Here is a 23,737-nt window from a genome sequence, read left to right on the forward strand (position 1 = left end):
ATATCTTGCATCTTGTGGCCTCATATAGAGCGGGCTCAAGAGCTGGACCTGCAGCAAACCTGGCAGTGTCACACATCCAGCATCTGTCTGTTACAGCAGTGACTGGAGCTCAGGCTGAACGCTGCCGTCTTAACCATTTAAATGCTGCTGTTAATCACTTACAAACTTGTATAAATGCAGCGATTTCTGATGCGCGCACATCAGTTCCCAGCTGACAGGTTCACAAAGTCCTATTACTTCCATCTTACTCCTCCCGTGAAGCCCAGCTGGGGAACATCATGTCCACTATATACTGCGATACTTTAGTTTTTAGTTTCTTGAATCTGTGATTATTTCGTTATTTAATAAAAAAAAAAAATTGTTAAAAAAAATGTTTTTAATCACCCCCCTTTCCCTGGTAAAAATCAAAGAATAAAAAAAATCATATTTGGTATCACCTTATTGTTAAATTCCAATCTATCAAAATATAAAATTAATTTACATAATTGTTAACGATGTGAAAAGTAGGTTGATTCTGCAGATTTCAAGTGTTTCAGTCTTCACACCTCCCTAAAAAATGCAGTATAAAGCTATCAACACATCGTCTGTATGCCAAATTGCTATCAAATCAAAACATTAGCTCAGTGTGGAAAAAAATGGAATTAATGTACTCGTACTGACCGCTAAAATCACATGAATGGTGTCATTCAAAAATGGAACTTTTTTAGCAAAATACAAGCCCTCACACAGCAATGCTAGCAAAAATATATAAAAAAGTGGAAGGAGAGGGAAAAATTAAAGGGAATCTGTCAGTAGGTCACCCATCTATATGAGCATGTAGGTCATAGGATGCTGAATAAAATGATGCCTTGATTTCTGCCATCTGATGTCTTATTCCAGAGAAATCCACTTGTTTTTTAATATGTAAATGCCTCCTTCATATAAAATGAGCTCTGGAGGCAGATTCTCAGGGAGATCTACGGTATGTCTTGACCATAGATCTTAACATCTCATTTACAGATTAAGAGATATGGCTGTCTGAAGACATCGAATCACAGATATCAAGGTATTATTTTATTCATCTTCGGATGACCTGCATGCCCATATAGTCGGCTTATAAGGAATGATCCTACTGACAGATGCCCTTTAAAGAGTGCAAAAATGAAAATTTGTCACCGAAAGAAGGGGCTAATACATAAAACATAGCCACTTTTTAATCAACAGAGAAGTAGTTAGTTACTTAAAGTGAGTGTTATGGCATATCCATGTCATATGGTGTAATTCTAGTAAACTCAAACCATCTGTGTATACCATGGCCATCATGTAAAGCTACAGATTCTGAATCCTTGTTCTGCTGTAGTGCCTGCTGACTTTTGAGTGGAGAAGGGCGAGTACTACTGGTCTTATATTTCTGGAATCATTTGGGGTCAATTTTTCTAAAAGTGAAAGGCCCCTTTAATAACTACGCACAATTTGTTTTTATCATTGACAGTCACCATTGTGATTTTTTTTTTTGTAGTATTGGTCGATGGGGAACTCTTGCCACAGATTTTTGTGAAGATGTTACAGCGTGACAAACCAATTGAGATGCAACTAACAGCTGCAAAATGGTAATGGCTGACATGCATACCGTAATTATTTTTTTCTGCTATGTAAATTAAAAAAATGGAAGACCGAATGGGCACCAAAATACATAATCTCAGTCTTAAGGCTTATATCAATCGCCATAAAAAAAAAAGGTCCGATATTGGTCCAGAAAAGCGGGACACATGTCATGCAATTTTCATATGAGTACAATGCGATTTTTATCACCTAGCATTCGAAAGATATCTGATTTGACTTGCGTATGTGACCTGATTGCAATGCGACTCTAACATGAGCTTTTACATATATGTTTATACCCTGGCAAAGGTGGTTAATACCCATGGAGCTTCCCAGGCTATTAATATCAAATCACAGCAGTATACTTAACCAGTAAAGACTATTAAAATGGGGGCCTCCAAAAATGACGTAGGGTCCCCCCTATAATTTATAACAAGCAAAGGCTTGGCAGACAGCTGTGGGATGATATTAATAGGCTAGGAAGGGGCCATGAATTTTGTCCCTGTCCCAGACTAAAAATATCAGCTCTCAGCCACTGCTGAAAGGCACATCTACAAGATGCGCCAATTCTGGCGCACAGCCTCACTCTTCCCACTTTCCCTTGTGCGTTGGCAAATGAGGTGATGGTATTGGGGTTGACGTCAGCTTTGTATTGTATTGGCAGTTTACATCAAGCCCTGAGGTTAGTAATGGAGAGGCGTCTATAAAACGCCCCCTTTACTAACCCCATAGTCAAAAATGTCAAAAAAATTACACCCAGAAAATAGTCCTTTATTGGGAAAAATGACAGACTGCTTTATTGAATTAAAATTAACCAAGAACACTTAAAATTGTTTTAACGCCCAGTCCATTGAAGCCTATGTCCCATGTAAAAAAAATAAAAAAATAAAGCCTGACCCTGACGTGAAGATAATTCATTTGTTCAAAGACACATCTAGCTCTTCTACATCTGAATTATTGCATGATGAGCCGGCCGTCCAGCACAGACAGAGCTGCGCAAGCAGTGACGTGATAAAGTTGAGTGGAGTTATATCCTTTCACCTCCTGAGAAAGTTCTCACGCTTGCGGTGCCGTCAGACAGGTCATCGGAGTACAGAGCCAATGAACTCCGGTCGTCTCAATGACGACAGCGTGAGTGCTGTTAGAACTTTTCACACGGCGCTGACGTAATTGAGGTGAAAGGAGTTCATCGGCTCTGAACTCTGATGACCTTTCTGACAGCACCGTGAGCGTGAGAACTTTCTCTGGATCGCAGTGATGTCCGGGAGGGATATGAACTCCGCTCAACTTTATCACGTCATCACGAGTCACTGAGCTGCGTGTTTGCGTGCAGATTTCCTACTGTTAATGTGCAACAATACATAGTGTAGTGCAAGTGGAAAAACATATTTTCAGATTTAAGAGTCTTGTACAGAACCTTTTTAGCTTCGGTCACAGATTTCTTTTGGATGGCCCTGCACTTTACCAGTTAGTTTATTACTGGAAACCTTTGTAAAACTTGCTGTAAATTTGTTTGTCAAATGGGTATTTTCAGAATCCAATAATATCCTCCATGACTTACAATTGTTCATAAGGTAAATCTTTACATCAACGACCCTTTTCTTTCAGCCTAACGTATATGTGCAGAGCGGGCTCTATAAGAACAGATGACAACTGCATTGTGTTAAAAGTAAGTTAAGTTTTCTACAGGATCTTTTAAATGATGGCAGATTGGTGAGAATACAATTCATCCTTTGACAAAGTTGTGTAGACACAACTTTATTTGTCCGCCTGAAAAAAAACTGATTTAAACGTGATCCATTTTTTTAACATTAAAAACGGACCCGTTAATGAACCATCTGTTTTCCTCCCATTTAAAGGATCTGTTCTTTGCTTAGTGGATCAGTTTCATATGGATGATACAAGTCCAATACAATAACAGTACAATATATGTAAAATATTTATTTTTCCCCCTCCAGTAAGCACAAAAATGGATCTTTTCCAAAAGGGAGAAACATGGATCACTATTTGACCGATCAGTTTTCCACAGACTTCAATGTTAAAAAATAAATAAATGGATCCAGCTGAAATCCAGATGTCTGTTTAACTTTTTTTTTTGTGAACGGGTTGTTGCTGCATCAGTTCTAAAAGCTGATTACATAGAATCCTAGAATGTTATAGTTGGGAGGGACCTCCAGGGTCATCGTGTCCAACTTCCTGCTCAATGCAGGTTTCACTAAACCATCTCAGGCAGATGTCTGTTCCATTGAAGGAGAACTCACCACCTCTTGTGACATGTGAACTTGCTCTCTAAGTGACACATCGTTGAAATCAGTGTCTCAGCCAATAGTAAAAATCTGTTGACAGATTGCCTTTAATTAATGTAAATTTTAAGTTCTAAAATTACTGAAAAGAATGTTTTGCTAAAAACCAGCAAATTTCTTTCAAAATCTTTCAGACTCTTCCCTGTTTGGTACGAATGTGCAGCAAAGAACGTCTTCTGGAGGAGAGAGTGGAAGGAGCAGAAACTCTTGCATATCTCATTGAGCCTGATGTGGAGCTGCAGCGGATCGCAAGCATTACAGACCATCTCATCTCCATGCTGGCCGACTACTTTAAGTACCCAAGCTCCGTTAGTGCCATCACTGATATCAAGAGGGTGTGTATGGTCCTAGTTTTCAAGTGAACTGTCTGCACAATACAAACATATGTATTAATTGTTTACATCAACCGTTTACACACCTTGAAAAATCCCTGTCCATATCCCACTGGGACACCATGTATTACTCATGTCAATGGCCCCCATGTAATACCACATTTGTTCTGAAATCGGCTGCTCCGGTAGAAACGTGCAGCCGCCTGAACATCCCGCAGTGGTAACCACTGATCTCCAGGGATTTCATTTGCTGGACTCTCCAATGGAGCGCCTGTTGGATAAGTGGTGGTCTGCAGGAGACCACCCTTATGCTCTTCTGTATATTAGCAACAAATCTTGCTCCAGTGCATCTACTATAAAAAATAAACCATCTTTGCAAACAAGTTTGTGTAAATACACACTTATCGAAACTGTCTAATTCTTAGTGTGTGCCACATTTATCACAGTGGTTAGTGTGGTTTTATAAAACTGATGTACTTTTTTAGACTTTAAAGTGTAAGTTCACACTACATGATTAGTTAACTTATTTTTTGCCAACAATTTTTTTTTTATTTGATATTTGGTGGCTAGTGCTTCAATGTAGGCCAAGCCCCTATCATTGTTAACCATGCTGTTTTTCATCAAGTCAGTAGACTTGGGGTCCCTCTTGCCAGCTAAGTGCATGAAAAAAAAGTAGGTTTTGGTGCAGATTGTGCCAGAATTCTGTTGCTTCATAAATCCCCCCTTTGTCTCATCTCGTTCTACACCCAAATTATAGCCCTGCAGCAAAAAGCCGGGGTCTGTTGGAAGAGACTAGCCAAATGTCTCCTGAATCTGACTATGTACGGATTTTCCCCCCCCCCCGTAATCTAACAACGGAAACTGGTGTGTAGGTTACACACAATTGTATTTTTGATCAAAACTATTTTCAAAGTGAGTTCGTTTTTACTATGCACTGGAGCAATAAAATGTTTAAAGGGGCTGTCCACTACTCTTGTAACCCCTTCTCAATCACCATGTACCCCCCCCCCTTATAAAATAACAGCTATACTGTACAGCTATACTCCCCTGTGGTGCGAGCGTTGTCAGTACTGGCTCTCCTGGAGCGCCCCAGAGTAAGCGACCAGCAGCAGTTCTCACTTCCTTCAAATGTCTTATTTGTCCGAAGGAGAGGAGAGTGAAGCGGGTGCTGATCGGCTGCAAGGTCACGAGAGATAACCATGTCACATGTGCCCTGGAAGAGCCAGAGCTGGAATGGCATCAGAGGGGAGTATAAGTGTTATTACATTGCTTGGGACAGCCATAGTAATTGAGAAGGGAATTTCTGAGCAGTAAACAATCCCTTTAAGCACGTTGTAGGACATTTTTAATTGCAGTTATGCCAGAAAATGGCAATAAAAAAGTGCAAATTATGGTGCACTCCATATTTAAGCTATGATTTGCAAGTTTTGTTTTTCACTGCTCACGCCATTTATCAAAAAAAAAAAAAAAATTAAAATAAAATAAAATTAAACTAAAAAATCAGTGTTTAGTGGAAGAGGAGGAGGAGGGCCAATGATTATCTTCTCAATGTAGAAGACCAGAGACTCATTGTGATGCCCCTCTAATCCCTCCATTGAGGCAGAGGGAGCAATTTGATTTCTCTGACACTTCACTTCCCTTTTACCTAATCATTGGCACAGACCGGGAATTGTTTACAAGGCAATTTCCTTATATAGAGCAGGAGGGTTGCCAATAAGTAATTCAATGGATAAATATATCACGTAGCCTTTTTCCAGTATCGGAATCCCCTGTACCCCGGCTGTAGTTTGTTTTACATGAAATAACTGTGTTGTGGTCACCTTCCCGGGTCTAGCTCTGTCTTCACCGCTGCTGTTATTATCTGCCTCCATGATTTAATGTTGGCAGCGCTGCAGCCAATCAGTGAGCTGAGTGTCTCGCGCCGTTAACTTGAGCAGAGCTGCTGAGCTCACTGATTAGCTGCAGCGCTGGAGACGTATGTCAGCACTGCAAACAATGACATATACTAGGCGCAGCAGGAGAGACACGGCGCTGGACACCGGGAAGGGCAAGTAAAGTACAAGTTTAGGATAGAACTTTTTAAGAATTGGAGTCTAATCGTTCCTGTAAGCCCATGGGCTGCACGAGCTTCCATGAATTACTCCTACCATGAATATATAAAAGGTGTGAGCGACGGAGCAGTTCACAAAGACATTAGAAGTAGTTTACAGTAAGGCACTAGATGTATCATCATGTTCCACCGTTTGCAGAGGTTTTTGCTTATTTGTGCTTGTATGTTTAGACTGCAGTGCATAGAGGGTACTCTTTAGTCCCTAGGTTTCTGCTCAGTAGTCAGCACAAACCTGTTCTCTTTCCCCCCTCTTCTTTCCCGGGTGTTTTACAGCACCATGAAACAGAGCAATCTGACACTGAGGACGCAGACTCCAGAGGGGCTATAGAGGAATCCCAGTGCACTGCAGCTTTTCTAACCTTTCCACTGTCACAAATGACCCAGCAAACACAACTTGTCTCGCCACCGACTTCAGATGAAAAGGTAAGTATGTGTTATTTGTACAGTGTGCTAGGTAGGTGCTTGAGTGTATGTGGCATCATTGCAGCTGTAGCAAAAACGATCATCAGAAAAAGCAAAAGTTAACGTCCATTAAAATCTACTGCTTCGCTATGGTCACCAGTCGGTGAGGTATAGGCTTTTATCTATGGCATATTGTGCACTGCAGGTACCAGACAATGCATTGTGGTAAATTGTAAGACTACTTTTCCTTAGTTTCATATTTATAGATAATGAGATCTTGAGTGTTTTTATTAAGTCTTACCCTGTAGCCTGTCTGCTTTAGGTTCACTTTAAAGTAAAGCTCCACTTGTCAACCACTATTTGGTATAAATAATGAAACAAGCAATTTAATATAATGACAGTTTAGGCTTCACTCACTGCACATCGCAACTTGCATTTCCATTTAGTTATAGGCTTTGTAGGCAGTCATATACAAGAAGCGGCGTATGTTGGGGTTCCCCACCCCCAAAGTTATTAAAAAGTGCGGAACACTGTTTATCGATATAAGTGCATATAAAATATGTATATAGGCATACATCTACTGATGTCAGTCCTTATGGGCATGGTTTTTGTTTATGTACTTGACCAGTTTTTTTTTGTTGGAATGGTTGCAAAAGAAAGCTTTCCGCTATAGAGCAAGGCATGTGGCACCTTTCCTTCATGCTCAGTCTGGCTATAGTTGGGAGGTCATTAAAATGAGTTGAGCAGAGCACTTTGGGATTTGTAGTTTAATGACAGAGATTAAAGTGATCTATTTCAAGAAAAGAACGTGTTAATGGTATTAAGTATTTAACACTTACCTTTTTATTATTATCTTGTATTAAAGAAAATGGAGCTGCGCTTTAAAGAGGACCTTTCACCAAATTTTTCATTGTGTCTACATTTTTGTCATGCTTGTAGTTGGAATGGACACACACTATAAAAGGAGCTGCAAAGCAGAAAAAAGGTGTTGATTTATTTTTTTTTAAATCCATAAGGGCAGTACCAGAGAGATTTCACTGGGAGCGTATACATCTAGACATTGACCAATCATAAGCAGGCTGTAACACACTGGGGGATGAAGAACACTGCCCCACAATAGCATTGCCAGACAGTCTAGACTCTAGAGAGTAATGACGTGCAGGAACACAGCTGAATGCGATCATCTACTTCCCAATGCATCTCAAGCAGTCAGTGAGGGGGGGGGGGCAGTGCTGCAGAAGAGGAGTCTCATCACAAACCCTTCTGGTAGCTCTCCTCTCAAATTCATATCAGCTTTATTGGCAGGATCAAATACACATCAGCATTGCCAAAGAAAGTGTAGTGCTGCCAACTCCGCTGTACTACCGCACCCCATCCCCCCCAACGGGCTGCTGGAAATGAAACCTGTTAATCATACTCAGGTATAACCTTTCTAAGGCTACGTTCACATTTGCGTTGTGCGCCGCAGCGTCGGCGCTGCAACGCACAACGCAAACAAAAACGCAGCAAAACGCATGCACAACGCTGCGTTTTGCGCCGCATGCGTCCTTTTTTTGATTGATTTTGGACGCAGCAAAAATGCAACTTGCTGCGTCCTCTGCGCCCGGACGCGTGCGCCGCAGGGACGCATGCGGCGCAAAACGCAAGTGCGACGCATGTCCATGCGCCCCCATGTTAAATATAGGGGCGCATGACGCATGCGGCGACGCTGCGGCGCAGACCGCAATTGTGAACGTAGACTAAGCTATTGTGGGGATGTTTTTTCCCCTTGTATGTGGATGTCTGCTTATAATTGGCAGAGCTGATAGCGCTATGAGAGGAAAGCTACAAGAAGTGTTTGCGATGAGACTTAACTCTGTTGCACTGCTCCTCCAAACACACTGTCAGAGATGAGCTGAAAGCTGGTAATGACACTCGGCTCTGCTGCGCTCCAGCACATCATCAGTGAGGAGAGCAGACCGATGGTCAGTGCTATTATGCGGGGTGTGTTCTTCCTCTTTCTGGCACTGACCAGTTATAAGCAGGCAGAAACACACTGGGCAAAAAATTACATACCCACATTTAAATCTGTTTTATTGCCCACTTGGGTAAAAAAAGCAACTGTTTAGGTGCCAAATATTTTGATCGCTAATATCTCCTCAGCAGAGAAACAAAATTTAAAGCCCCGCTCCAGTTTTTTTTTTTTTTTTTTTTTTAAATTAAATTTTCCCTGCACGGAGTGATGTCTCTAATCTAAGCACCCTGCCCCTAGTATTGTATCTTCATCTGTGATCGGCACTGCTCTGTTCGGTCTTCTGCAGCTTTTGACCTTCCAGATTGCTCCAGCTTCAATATTAAAAGCAATGAACCACAATACAAATTCGCGGCACATGCAGCATGCAGGCGAGTGCTCACACCGGCCACAAAACAAAATGAGCAAATGCTCTGCAGTAAATAAATAGCAATAGTGCACGAAAATAATACAGGCTACTTGGATAACATATTTTTGATTAAAAAAAAAGGGAAAAACATATCCCCCCCACATCACAGTGACCCTATTTGGGATGGTCCTAAGCTGTTATATTAAAACCTTACCGTGTGTTTAATGGCAGCGAAGGACTGAAGCGCCTGACTCATGGACACCCAGCAATGGGGAGCTTTTTAAAGGGAGTTTGTCACCCCAAAATTCGAGTATGAGCTGCAGCCACCGGCATCAGGGGCTTATCTACAGCATTCTGTAATGCTGTAGATAAGCCCCCGATGTATCCTGAAAGATGAGAAAAAGAGGTTAGATTATACCCTTCACCCAGGGGCGGTCCGGTTCTGGTCCGATGGGCGTCGGTCCAGTCCCTCCCATCTTCTTACCATGACGTCGTCTTCTTGTCTTCACGCTGTGGCTCATTTGCAGGCGTACTTTGTCTGTCTTGTTGAGGGCAGAGCAAAGTACTGCAGTCCAGGAAAGGTCAGAGAGGCCCTGCACACTGCAGTACTTTGCTCTGCCCTCAACAGGGCAAAGTACGCCTGCATCGGAGCCACAGCATGAAGACAAGAAGAGGACGTCATCGTAAGAAGATGGGAGGCGCTGGACCCGGACCGTGACGCCCATCGGATCGGACCGCCCCTGGTGAGTATAATATAACCTTTATTTCTCATCTTTCAGGATACATCGGGGGCTTATCTACAGCATTACAGAATGCTGTAGATAAGCCCCTGATGCCGGTGGCCGCAGCTCATACTCGAATTTTGGGGTGACAGATTCCCTTTAATGTCCAGCTCAAAGAAAATGGAGGCCTTTCCCATATTTGCAAATAGTGACGCAGACCTGTATCCTATGACCGGACAACCCTTTTAACATAAGTTTATGAAAGCTAGAACGAGGCTCTCGTAGGCTTACATTGGATACTCGTGCCCATTGCCTCTGGCATTCAGTCAGTCAGAATTTGCAGTTACAAGATGGCGACACGGGACCAGAGAGGCCCTGGGAAGAGCTAAAGACAGTGGCTAGTGGGTATAATGCTAAGTTCAGGACCCTCCACCACTCCAGCTCTGAAATCAGGGTGGACATACCATTGGTGCAACCTGCCCAAGAGGTAAGGGGGCCCATTTCAACCTCAAACAATTCCTAATGGTTTAATTATTATCCACATATTGGACTGCAAAGGACCCATATATTTTCTTGCACAGGGGCCCTTTTTCAGTTTGTGTCCGCCACTGTCTGAAATTAAAAAACAAAAACCATTGGAGTGGTGCTTTAAGATAAACTAAAACATATTCTGCTCTGCGGCACCTTTTACATTGTGACTCCAGTTCCATATAGAAACTTAGGTGAAATTGGTCCTCTTTAAATGTAAATTAACTTGAGACGTCAGTGAATCGCACACCTTTTACAAAGTTGAGTGAAGTTGGGCTCGGTTCATGCGGAGGTGTATGGATCAGAGTACAGGAGAGATTTGCAGTAGCCAGGCAAGAAAATTATTTAAAAAAGTACTTTAGAGGATCTTTTTCATACCAGTTTTTTGGGTCTCGCTGCTCTCAGTTTATACTGGATAGCTCACAGACCAATTGCAATTAAATGTGCCTTTTCATATTTGGCTTTTTTTTTTTCTTGTGGTCGTACTGTCAACAAAAAATGGAGACCTATCCTGCTTTGATCCTTGAATGATCAACTTTCAGCTGCAAACAAGTTTGTGTAAGGGTTTATGAAAAAATGGATCGATGCCGTCCATGTGTCGTCCGAGTTCAGTGTGTAGATTTTTTCTTTTTTTTCTACAACAGAAAACAAAAATCGGATACCACAATTATTGTAAAATCTCATACATCGAACAGCACACTAATTAAAAAAAAAATATCCTGTACATTTTTCAGGTACAAAAAACCTTAATGTGTGAAAGCGCTCCAACTTTGTTTTTGATGGTGGGATAATGCTGGTGTGAGACCTCCGTCCGGCAGACGCCTTCTTAACTTTGCACTGCTGATGACGAGCAGGACACGACACATCAGGCTTCCCGACTCGATGTGTCGCTCATCGCTTACTTTGCCAATGTCGTACTCCATAGCTCGCTGCATTTAATGAAATCCTCCCTATTGACGGCGGAAAGCGTTTCCTAATCTTACGGCCTGACACTGCCCAAATATCACTTAACGCTTCTTGTGCGTGTGTGTGCGGTATCTTTTTATTGCAAGCATGATATTTGCTTTAGCTGATGTCCATACAACCATTTTTTCACCTTGGATGGGGTATTAACCCCTTCCCTACATGTGACGGAATAGTACGTCACATGTCGGGACCCCCGCTTTGATGTGCGCTCCGGCGGTGAGCGCACATCAAAGTCGCGACATGTCAGCTGTTTTTTACAGCTGACATGTGCGCGCAATAGCGGCGGGTGAAATCGCGATCACCCGCCGCCATTAACTAGTTAAATGCCGCTGTCAAACGCAGACAGCGGCATTTAACTACCGCATCCGGCCGTGCGGCCGGATATGAGCGCATCGCCGACCCCCGTCACATGATCGGGGGTCGGCGATGCTCCTCCATTGTAACCATAGAGGTCCTTGAGACCTCTATGGTTACTGATTGCCGGTGGCTGTGAGCGCCACCCTGTGGTCGGCGCTCACAGCACACCTGCATTTTAGCTACATAACAGCGATCTGATGATCGCTGTTATGTAGCAGAGCCGATCGGGCTGTGCCTGCTTCTAGCCTCCCATGGAGGCTATAGAAGCATGGCAAAAGTAAAAAAAAAAAGTTTTTAAAAATGTTAAAAAAATAAAAAAAATATAAAAGTTTAAATCACCCCCCTTTCGCCCCAATCAAAATAAATCAATAAAAAAAACCCCCAACCTACATATATTTGGTATCGCCGCGTTCAGAATCGCCCGATCTATCAATAAAAAAAAAGCATTAACCTGATCGCTAAATGGCGTAATGAGAAAAAAATTCGAAACGCCAGATTTACGTTTTTTTGGTCACCACGAAATTGCATTAAAATGCAATAACGGGCGATCAAAAGAACGTATCTACACCAAAATGGTATCATTAAAAACGCCAGCTCGGCACGCAAAAAATAAGCCCTCACCTGACCCCAGATCACGAAAAATGGAGACGCTACGAGTATCGGAAAATGGCGCAATTTTGTTTTGTTTTGTTTTTTGCAAAGTTTGGAATTTTTTTTCACCACTTAGGTGAAAAATAACCTAGTCATGTTAGGTGTCTATGAACTCGTAGTGACCTGGAGAATCCTAATGGCAGGTCAGTTTTAGCATTTAGTGAACCTAGCAAAATAGGCAAGCAAAAAACAAGTGTGGGATTGCACTTTTTTTGCAATTTCACTGCACTTGGAATTTTTTTCCCGTTTTCTAGTACACGACATGCTAAAACCAATGATGTCGTTCAATAGTACAACTCGTCCCGCAAAAAATAAGCCCTCACATGGCCAAATTGACGGAAAAATAAAAAAGTTATGGCTCCGGGAAGGAGGGGAGCGAAAAACGAAAACGGAAAAACGGAAAAAGCTCCGGGGGTGAAGGGGTTAAGGGGGCAGTGACCTCTCTAGTATGCATACATGCAGCTTTTATAAGCAATCATTTCCTTAAATTTAAAGGGACAAGAGTTTAGGATTTCAACGGGGCTATAACCAGGAACTCCATATTACTGACTTACTGCCGTAAAATTGTTTGTGTGGATGTCTTATCAGATTTGTGAGTGATCGGTTAGAACAGAGTTCAGCAGACTGTCTTACTCTATATTTTTTGTTATCCTTTTTTTTTTCTAATATCAGCTTGACCATGACTTAAAACATGCCCACGAGCTGCGCCAGGCGGCCTTCAAGCTATATGCATCCCTGGGAGCCAATGATGAAGACATCCGGAAGAAGGTGAGTCTAGGAGAGGGACGGCCTCCAGTTCTGTCTGCCAGCAGGCAAAGTGTGCCATCCACCTGAGAAAAGTCTCCAGGAAGAGAACTAACCGTGACTGTCATGTGTAAAGCCCAAATCCCAGGCCAAGAGGGTAACAGAAAAATGAATCACTGATGAATGTTTCTTGCTGGTAGACAGGTAGAATATTGTGACAGCGAGAGAATAACTTATGCCTTCTGTGCTCTCTTTTTGGCTTTAACCCTGTACAAAACCGTTCAAGTGCACCTTTTACTCTAGAGGTTACGGCACATAGAACCTCTGAGTGATCACCGTCCAAACCTGCTTCCGCCAGGACAACACTTCCATTTTTTGATAGAACATGAGCTTGTAAGTTGATCTACCCGGCTGACCTTATTTCATGCCTTCTCAGTCCCCAATGGAGGTGTTAGATGAATTTGCCACGACTCGTCTGTGTCTTGGTAATGTCACGGATTTATAGTAAATTGCTTCCATGTTTATATTGCACAATAAAATTTTGCAGAAACACAACATAAGCATTTCAGAGATGATCTCCTTCAAAAGGTCCAGGCATGAATGAAAAGGTCTTGAAGCTGAGCTTCAGTGCTCAAAAATAGTCACCTCTTAGTATACGGGGATATGGTGATGTGGCTGCACTCAACTTATGGATGTTGTAACGGCTGGTTTTTTTTGGGTGTCAGACCCCAATCAATCTGATATTTTTTATCCACCATAAGGAACACACATCCTCCCATGGTGGATTTTGATAAAATTCAAGTTGTCCCTTATTTTTTTGTAGACCAAATTTTACATGATGATCTTTACCTTCAATCCTAATGCGCCAATGTGCAAGCCTCAGTTTAATACTAACTGTAAAGTTTACAAAGTGGCACTTGAAACAGATCAATCAGCTTTGATTGCTTGCACTACGTACAGTACAGCAATACTTCAGTGTTGCCGTACATGGTGAAAGTCATGGCTGGAGTCGGTGTCCCATTTTGGTGAAGTTGGAGTCGGTATAAAATGGACCGACTCCTAAAATATGTAAGAAACTAGGTTCAATGCTGGACGTGGGGTAAATGTTTTCATACGAATTTGGGAAAGTTATGAAATGTCCTATAAATGTCAGTTCCTGATCTAAGGATCTGGGCTTTTAGTTGATGAATCTGTGGTGCACTTAATGCACATGCTCAGTAGTGATCAGTGCTGTGCAGCTGGATATCGGGGAAATTGAGGAGTCTGAGTTGGAGATTTGGCGTACCGACTCCACAACCCTGGTAAAAATAATGGTTTCTTATGGAGTCTAGCCACAGCCTGAGCTTCAAAGGAAGACAAAGATGATGACAGTAGGAGCTTTCAGTAGGTGGCCAGCTGCTTTGCAGGGTGCTTATGGGTTGCCAATCACTTCAGAATGGGACCCCTTCCCCTTCTGAACGCTGAAGTTAAATGCTGGCATTTCATGTGACAGGGAAATTTCAGTGGCTATAGATATTGATTGGAGCTCGCTCCAGTTGCTGCTTTTAGAGGCAGATACCAGCTGTGTAACACTGCCGGCACTTGCCACATATAGAGTACCTGAGCCCGCTCCATACATGTACTTCCACCAACTCCTTTCCATCAGGTACGGTGCAAGTTATAAAGGGGTTAGCAGGGTTTTCTGGGTATGGTTGATTGGCAGGGGGCATTAATGTTCAACTGCGCCTCTACTATTCGTAACCCAAACGTTCCTGTAACACAGTATGCTCCTGCATGTTAGACTAGTAAGTACAGTCCCCTAACATACAAGTATGGGCTCACCAAAAGGAGATGGAAATGTTTAGGCTATGTACACATGTGAGGATTTTCTGCAGAATTTTCCTGAACGCGTTTTTTTACGCCTTTTTTTTGTGCGTTTTTTTTCTGAACTTCCCAATGCATAAACTAGTGGCAAAAACACCAAAAAAATGCAAAATTAATGAACATGTGCACATAATTGCAGAATGCATTAAAAATGATGGGATGCTTATGTATGCGTTTTTTAAACGTTTTTCCCACAAAAACGGCCGGAAAAACGTGAAAAATCTTGAACGTGTGCACATAGCCTTAATCTTGGGATTATATGTGGCTACAAAAATACGGAAAGTGCCCACAAGATTTTTATTCACCACATCAAAACACTCAAAATAATGAAAGAGTTAGGCTATGTTCACACTTTGTATTTTTGTTGCGTTTTTTATGCATGTTTAAAAAGCAGTACCAGCAAAAGCTATGAGAATTAAAGGGAACCTGTCACCCCGTTTTTTCGGTATGAGATAAAAATACTGTTAAATAGGGCCTGAGCTGTGCATTACAATAGTGTATTTTGTGGACCCCCGTTCCCCACCTATGCTGCCGAAATACGTTACCAAAGTAGTCGTTTTCGCCTGTCAATCAGGCTGGTCAGGTCAGATGGGCGTGGCTTCTTCCCCCAGATCTTGCGTAGTTTTCCGTTGGTGGCGTAGTGGTGTGCGCATGCCCAAGTCCAGAATCCTGCACAGGGGTGTGAAAATAGCAGCGATGTCCGTTATTCCATTGGTGATCGGTGGGCGCGGCCATCTTGCTTTGGCCGCGCGTGCGCAGAAGCGGCGCTCTGCTGGCCGCGGCTTCAGGAAAATGGCCGCCGCGATAGCCATCTGCGCACGCGCGGATGCCCGCGGCCATTTTCCTGAAGCCGCGGCCAGCAGAGCGCCGCTTCTGCGCACGCGCGGCCAAAGCAAGATGGCCGCCCCCACCGATCACCAATGGAATAACGGACATCGCTGCTATTTTCACACCCCTGTGCAGGATTCGGGACCTTGGACATGCGCACACCACTACGCCACCAACGGAAAACTACGCAAGATCTGGGGGAAGACACCACGCCCATCTGACCTGACCAGCCTGATTGACAGGCGAAAACGACTACTTTGGTAACGTATTTTGGCAGCATAGGTGGGGAACGGGGGTCCACAAAAAACACTATTGTAATGCACAGCTCAGGCCCTATTTAACAGTATTTTTATCTCATACCGAAAAAATGAGGTGACAGGTTCCCTTTAATAAACCTCATGCACACAGGGGTTTTTTTAGTGACTGAATTGGAAAACTGCGTTTTCTAAAATTGCAGCATGTCACTTCTTTCAGCATTTTTGCAGTGTTTTTTCACCCATAGAAAGCAATGAGTAAGTGGAAAAGTAACAGGGTTTGCTGCATTTTTGGTGCCGAAAACTCAGGAGTAATAGGCAGTGAACTGTATCAGCATGCCGAAGAGACAAATGTGCCTGAAAAATGCAGGAAAAAAAAAATTGCAGCGTGTGAACATAGCCTTAAGATGGTTTGGCTATTAAAGACACATGGAGTGCCCTATTAGAAAATGTGTGGGTGAAAGCGTTCTTCCTGCTCCACTCCCTTCTGCATCAGATGGTGAGTGGGTCAGGATACATCGCATGTATGGAAACCTTCTGGGAAGCTGTGGGATCAGCCGGTGTCATCTAATAGATTGGCTGCCCCACCGTCTATCAGGACAGCAGATCACATAGGACATAAGCGTTCATTGATTTTAGTCTGGTCAATCTAATATTGGATTATCAAAACCAGCTTATCTCTTTTAATGATGCGATCTCACTCTTCTGCCATCTGTACCTGTGTCTCGTAATGGAGAACGGCCTATCCTTTTCTATGCAGAGCATTATGTACTTTTTCTTAAGCAGCCTTGGATACATGATTGTAGCGTTGGTTTATTATCCAGCGACGTTGATTTGCGGACACATGAAGTATGACTTCCATATTCTGCACTAAGGAATTTTACCGGATCTTGTGAATTATTTTTAGCACTTGGTGTTAGTTTTCTATCTAGTTTTCTCGGTATCTTCTATAGAAGACCTGCTTTTATTGCTTGTGTTGTAATGTGACAATTGAAACTGTTTATTGTAAGAGGTACAGGAATGTGCACTTCTGGTCTAGCCTTTCCTGGATTTTTGCTTTGTTTGTGAGCAGTTTTGCTATTTTTCGTTAATATTTCATGTGCATAAAAACTTGTTGTTTATGATCTTGTAATGGACTGCGATCATATCCCAATTGTGTAGCAACACATAACTGGCATGCTTGTGTTTTAGTTTTGTTTTATTTTTCTTCCGTCACTTTTGTATTTTGCAACATTTTTTTTTTTTTTTTGCATATTTAATGTTGCCACTTATATTTTCAATTACCATAAAGTGCTCTACAGACCTATTATCGACGGTCTGAGTAGGGATTTCGACAGACTTGATGAATCCCAAGATGCAAGGCTTGTGGAGCATAAGAGCCTTGTGTAAGATGACACTGTGTGCTGGGAAGTAGCTGTGCAAACATCAGCTTATTTCACATGAGCGGCTTAGCCAACACTAATAATGGCCCACTATTTCATTTACCCCACTTTGTTACCCAGAGCAAATCAGCCAGTGGTTTCTTTTTCAAAACCTTTCAAAATTCCACCTTGTTCGTTATTTAAGAATGCAAAAATATATGATTTTACATAGTCTTACAGGACTAAGGATGTGTCTGATGAATGCGAGTCCCACCTCTGGATGTGCTATAAATGTACGAAATAAGACAACCCGCCTAGCCCAACTAACGTTGTCATTATGTCCTCCTATATCCTTGAATCCGTTCTCTATTGCAATCCAAAGGGTAAATGGTAAAACCAAATTGGACCCTCATTCTGTGCTAGTGAGCGCAAAATCGTGAATTTGAGAGGGCTGGTAGGAACGTGCTGTAAACAGGATGTTTTGCGCATGCATTTCTTCCAGCAGATTTCCACAGTGGTTTTCATTTTCTGTTTGATTACATACAGTGTTACCAATTCATTTCTCCATGGTGGATACACTGGTAGCCTTTATATTAAGCATACACAAAAAATTCAATTTTACTCAGCCATATTTTGGTCATTATGTGTAAGAGGTGTAGAAGTAACAACCGGTAGACAGAGGGAGACCCCTTCTTCTGGCAAACTTCTTAGATGCTGCACTCACTAATGACCATACCATGTAAGAAGTTAATCAGCTGTGATCATAGGTTCCAGCAGGGTTCACTGATTGCAAGAGTATGGGTACTACGGGGTTACACCATGTCCGTGATGAAAATGCACATTGTGGAGCCTCTAGGTAAGACAGTACATCACTAACTCCTTATTGCATCGTGATATGAGTCCAAGGGTTTCCGTTCACTACGCTTCCAGAAAATCACATGGTTATTGGCCATCTGTAACAGGTGCTCAACTCAAGGATGTTCATAAAAGAAATGATTGTTCTTTACCATCATGCACATAAAAGAAAACTCCATGCTCCTCCTTACTAAAGCATATTAAGTTTAGTATACTTTTCACACTGGTCTTTTAGTCTTGTAGTGTATAGACATTGTATTCGCTCTGTAAATGAAATCTCAACAAACGCTAACTTTGTGGTGAGCTCCTGCTCATACTTAGCGGCCAATCTTCATACACCGAGCCGCGGGTGTAGAGCATGAGGGAGCGAGGGCACAAATACATGAGCCTGAGATGGGACTTTAGGTTTGTTTCAGAAAACCTCATACTTGGCACCTTCGCCTACTATGTAGCCAGTTTGCACAAAGATAAAGTTTGTTAAATTCATAAAAAGCTGCAAACACCAATTAAGAAAATATCTGCTTCCAAAATGCTGAGACAAAGAAGTCCAAATTAATTGTTCCTGAAGAGCTATATCCCCATATGTCCAGCAAAAGTAGAGGAATGAATGCGGCATTTACCATTGACGGTAAAATATTTTCTTATTTAGGTATATATTGCTGAAGCTAAGCAACAGGCGTTTTGCATGGCTTTATCAGGCCTGGCCATTTTGCATGTATCCGCATCTCATACAGACCTGGATGAAGCATTAATACATGTGAAACACTTGTTGCTTTCTTTATGTATACTGTGTATGACATGCCCTTAATAAAAGGACCTTTTATTATTGAGGGGCAGCACTGCATGTTTTTTTTTGTTTTTTTTTTTTTTCCTTTTTTCTCCGGATTTATGAGGCTTTTTATAAATTTGCATAACACCCCTACTAAGTTATATAAGTAGCTTGGTCTCCACTGCATTAATCTGAGGCTGATGGAAGTGCCAAACCATCTTTACATACAGTAGACTGTTAAATGCTTGTTACATTTTCCTAATATTTTTAGACTTGACCATAGATCTTCGCCCTCTATGCAGATAATATTGTCATTTCTTGTTCAAATCTAAATTATTTTTGGGTGATAAAAGAAGGGATTATTAGGTAAAGGCCATTATTCCAAATGTGACATGCTTCCAGTTAATTTCCATATTCATCTCAAAATGCAAATGTAACCGACCATTATATAAATGGACTCGATAAGGTAATGCCCTATCTTGGCTTACTAATATCAGCTAATCCCAGTGAGATGATCTATTGCACCAGTCTCTCCTACTATGTGCAGTCAGAGAGGATTCTTCTATATTCTCCAGAGTATATTGGGTAGATAAAATCCTTACGTTTGCAATGCATACTCTCCCCAAAATCCGGTTTCATTTCCAAGAGATAAGACCTTTTCCTTTAATGATAAATGTCACGTTTGATAGAAGGGTTGGACAGATATTCCGCATACCACTATGTGGTGGTGGGATAGGGCTGAAGGATACAGTGTGTTATTTAATAGTCTCCGAGGTGGAGATGGTTTATAGAAAACATTAGTCCAAGGGAGCAACCATCTCTGTCAAAGGAAAGGTCTCGTAAACCCTTGTTACCTTTTACGTTACTAGATCTTTCTATCCCATCAAAACTGTTTAGTACCATAGAAGAACAATTAAGACATGGAAACAAGATATTAAGCTAATTATGTAAAGAAGTTGATTTTTTTCCCATCTTGGAGATTATACAATGTTAAAATTCCTAAGCAAAATTAACCAGCTACTAACTGTAATGAAAGCCATTAGCTTGTCTGCCATACACTGTTTCCAGTGTGAGGAACCCTTCAAATATCCAGAAAATAAAGATGGTACAATTTACCATAAGTGTGGGGTGGCTAGTAAATTTTGACAGTTATAAAAATCACCTAGAAAATTACTTTTTATGTTTTGTTTTATAATGAATTTGAAGATGCAAGATAAATAGATTAACCGTTAATGGCTCAATGAAATACAGAACTGAAATAATGAAAATTTACATGTAAGAGAATATATATACATAGAAGATAGAAAAAGATGTATACAAGACGATGCAAAATATGCAGGATATCAAAAGAAGCATGACCTCAAACAGACAACAAACTTATATTATACTCAGCCTTTACATCCGGGGCCGCCACTCCCTGCCTGGGCCAGTTGGGCACAAGAGTAGACTTTTCATTTTGCAGTTTGCAGTTGGACTCAATCCTTCCATTGTCTACCTTTTTATACTCTTCAGACCTCATCACTTCCCCTTATGTTAAATCCTCTGTTTACACAGTGGTCTTATCAGTTTGAGATAACCTTCCGATCAACATTTTGGAATGTCATTGTCCAGGAAGTACCTGGGTACCATGCACTGCTTCGTATCAAAAGGATAAGTCTGTGCTGAAAATAAGAATATTAAAGTGGTAAAATCAAACTGTGCCATTAACCCTATACTATACAATGTGGCATCAATTCAGCCAAACAAACAAGGCCTCTCAGTATAACATGGGGAGTTTCTTCAAAAGAACCCTAGAGAAAAACTGAAATTCAATTAAAGTGGGAAAGTGATCTCCATCAGGAATTCACAAAAAGAAGTGAGAGCAGGTCTTGGCATGGATATGTCAAAATACTTGCTGTCTTCCCCATGTTTCTTTTTAATAAAATACTGCTATATTCCTCCTATGCATATTTACCTGTAACAGAGCAGGGCGCTGGTGGAGGACCTGTGCAGGGCGCTGGTGGAGGACCTGTGCAGAGCGCTGGTGGAAGGGCTGTGACAGAGCCCTAGTGGAGGACCTGTGGCAGGGCGCTGGTGGAGGACCTGTGCAGAGCGCTGGTGGAAGGGCTGTGACAGAGCCCTAGTGGAGGACCTGTGGCAGGGCGCTGGTGGAGGGCCTGTGCAGAGTGCTGGGGGCGGACCTGTGGCAGGGCGCTGGTGGATCCGGGGCTGTGACAGAGCCCTAGTGGAGGGCCTGTGCAGAGTGCTGGGGGCGGGCCTGTGGTAGGGTGCTGGTGGATCCGGGGCTGTGGCAGGGTGCTGGGGGCGGGCCTGTGGCAGGGTGCTGGTGGATCCGGGGCTGTGGCAGGGTGCTGGGGGTGGGCCTGTGGCAGGGTGCTGGTGAATCCGGGGCTGTGGCAGGGTGCTGGGGGCGGGCCTGTGGCAGGGTGCTGGTGGGGGCGGGCCTGTGGCAGGGTGCTGGTGGGGGCGGGCCTGTGGCTGGGGGCGGGCCTGTGGCAGGGTGCTGGTGGATCCGGGGCTGTGGCAGGGTGCTGGGGGCGGGCCTGTGGCAGGGTGCTGGTGGATCCGGGGCTGTGGCAGGGTGCTGGGGGCGGGCCTGTGGCAGGGTGCTGGTGGATCCGGGCCTGTGGCAGGGTGCTGGGGGCGGGCCTGTGGCAGGGTGCTGGTGGATCCGGGGCTGCGGGATGTCCAGGAATCTGCTTCATCTTTTTATGGTGATGTGAATCATTTCTACAATTCTGGGGTGAAATGTACACGTTGTCAAAAGTGAGGCAGCATCAATTCTGGAGATTTTATTTTTTTTTTAAATCTAAGAATAAAATAGATTTATAAGGAAGGTAGGTGGTGGGTTAAGTTCTGGATTGTGGGAAGCAGCTCATTCTTGGCACGTTGGAAATCAATCCGGTTTGTTCAGACCTATGTGATGTCCTGTAGTACGTCAATACTTTTTGTCCAATATGAAGTTTGGGTAGGAATACAACATTCTGTAATGACAGAGTATCAAACTCTGTGGAAAACTTGGACTGGAGACCCTTCTCTGGTTGGGAGGTTTACATTTAGCTTTCTCTCTTTCCCTGCTTTTCCTCTAGGGTTGTGTATTTTATTCTTGCTATAAGATCTGTATTCATCTTTGTAATAGATAATTTTTGCGCAAATGAAAGTCAGTAACTGAAAATGCCTAAGAAAATTGTCTGTATCTCTGTGGCACAAGACTAAACCAAGTGAAGTGCCATTCCTTTTGAGGTGCATGTTCTGTTTCCTGTGCCACCAGTAATATACAGGGGTCTAAATCAGAGGTGTCAAACTGTATTCCTCGAGGGCCGCCAACCGGTCATGTTTTCAGGATTTCCTTAGCATTCCACAAGGTGCTGGAATCATTATCTGTGCAGGTGATTAAATTATCACCTGTGCAATACAAGGAAATCCTGAAAACATGACCTGTTGGCGGCCCTCGAGGAATGCAGTTTGACACCTCTGGTCTAAAGGTACTGTCACATTAAGCGACGCTGCAGCGATAGCGACAACGATGCCGATCGCTGCAGCGTCGCTGTTTGATCGCTGGAGAGCTGTCACACAGACCGCTCTTTAGCGACCAACGATGCCGAGGTCCCCGGGTAACCAGGGTAAACATCGGGTTGCTAAGCGCAGGGCCGCGCTTAGTAACCCGATGTTTACCCTGGTTACCAGCGTAACAGTAAAAAAAACAAACAGTACATGCTCACCTGCGCGTCCCCCAGCGTCTGCTTCCTGACACTGACTGAGCTCCGGCCCTAACAGCAGAGTGGTGACGTCACCGCTGTGCTTTCACTTTCACTTTAGGGCCGGATCTCAGTCAGAGCAGGAAGCAAACGCTGGGGGACGCGCAGGTGAGTATGTACTGTTTGTTTTTTTTACTTTTACGCTGGTAACCAGGGTAAACATCGGGTTACTAAGCGCGGCCCTGCGCTTAGTAACCCGATGTTTACCCTGGTTACCAGTGTAAAACATCGCTGGTATCGTTGCTTTTGGTGTCAAACACAACGATACACGGCGATCGGACGACCAAATAAAGTTCTGGACTTTATTCAGCGACCAGCGACATCACAGCAGGATCCTGATCGCTGCTGCGTGTCAAACTAAACGATATCGCTAGCCAGGACGCTGCAACGTCACGGATCGCTAGCGATGTCGTTTAGTGTGACGGTACCTTAAATGGCATTGTTCCCAGTTACACCAGTGTAAACCGTGTAGTGCTGTATGGAGCTAGCATTGCAGAGAATGACATCTGGCGCTTCACCTGAAATGTAAATTCATTGTGTGAGTTCTGACGTGTAAAGATAAGTGACTTGTTTTTAAAGTCAAAAATCTGAATTTTCCATCTTGAATAATTACAGCACATTAACTATTCAGTCTTCGAAAGCATGGGTAACATCGGCAGAGAAGCTTCAGGGGGATTTGTGACGTCATACCTTAACGTTTGTGCCAAAACAGTTTGTTCTGTAGCACCGAGAATGCAGCCAGATACATAGCTGGGACTGTACCCGGAGGCCACTGTATATTCTAACATAGTTTAAGGGTACCGTCTCACAGTGGCACTTTGGTCGCTACGACGGCACGATCCGTGACGTTCCAGCGATATAGTTACGATATCGCTGTGTCTGACACGCTACTGCGATCAGGGACCCCGCTGAGAATCCTACGTCGTAGCAGATCGTTTGGAACTTTATTTCGTCGTCAAGTGTCCCGCTGTGGCGGCATGATCGCAGCGTGTA

At 43.0% G+C, this 23,737-nt stretch overlaps 1 protein-coding gene across 2 annotated transcripts in view; it reads left to right on the plus strand.

Annotated features, from left to right (window-relative positions):
* The window catches only part of ARMC8 (armadillo repeat containing 8), a 116,004-nt gene that overhangs the window by 46,857 nt on the left and 45,410 nt on the right, over nucleotides 1-23,737 (plus strand). The window contains exons 9-13 of one of the 2 annotated variants that reach the window (XM_077272138.1): nucleotides 1,499-1,589; nucleotides 3,190-3,250; nucleotides 4,019-4,219; nucleotides 6,600-6,749; nucleotides 12,985-13,080. In XM_077272138.1, the coding sequence (XP_077128253.1) occupies nucleotides 1,499-1,589; nucleotides 3,190-3,250; nucleotides 4,019-4,219; nucleotides 6,600-6,749; nucleotides 12,985-13,080 (599 nt within the window). The remainder of the gene's footprint in view (nucleotides 1-1,498; nucleotides 1,590-3,189; nucleotides 3,251-4,018; nucleotides 4,220-6,599; nucleotides 6,750-12,984; nucleotides 13,081-23,737) is intronic. The other variant, XM_077272139.1, reaches the window with a different exon arrangement.

The sequence above is a fragment of the Ranitomeya variabilis genome, chromosome 7, assembly GCF_051348905.1.
Source record: "Ranitomeya variabilis isolate aRanVar5 chromosome 7, aRanVar5.hap1, whole genome shotgun sequence".
Lineage (NCBI taxonomy): Eukaryota > Metazoa > Chordata > Amphibia > Anura > Dendrobatidae > Ranitomeya > Ranitomeya variabilis.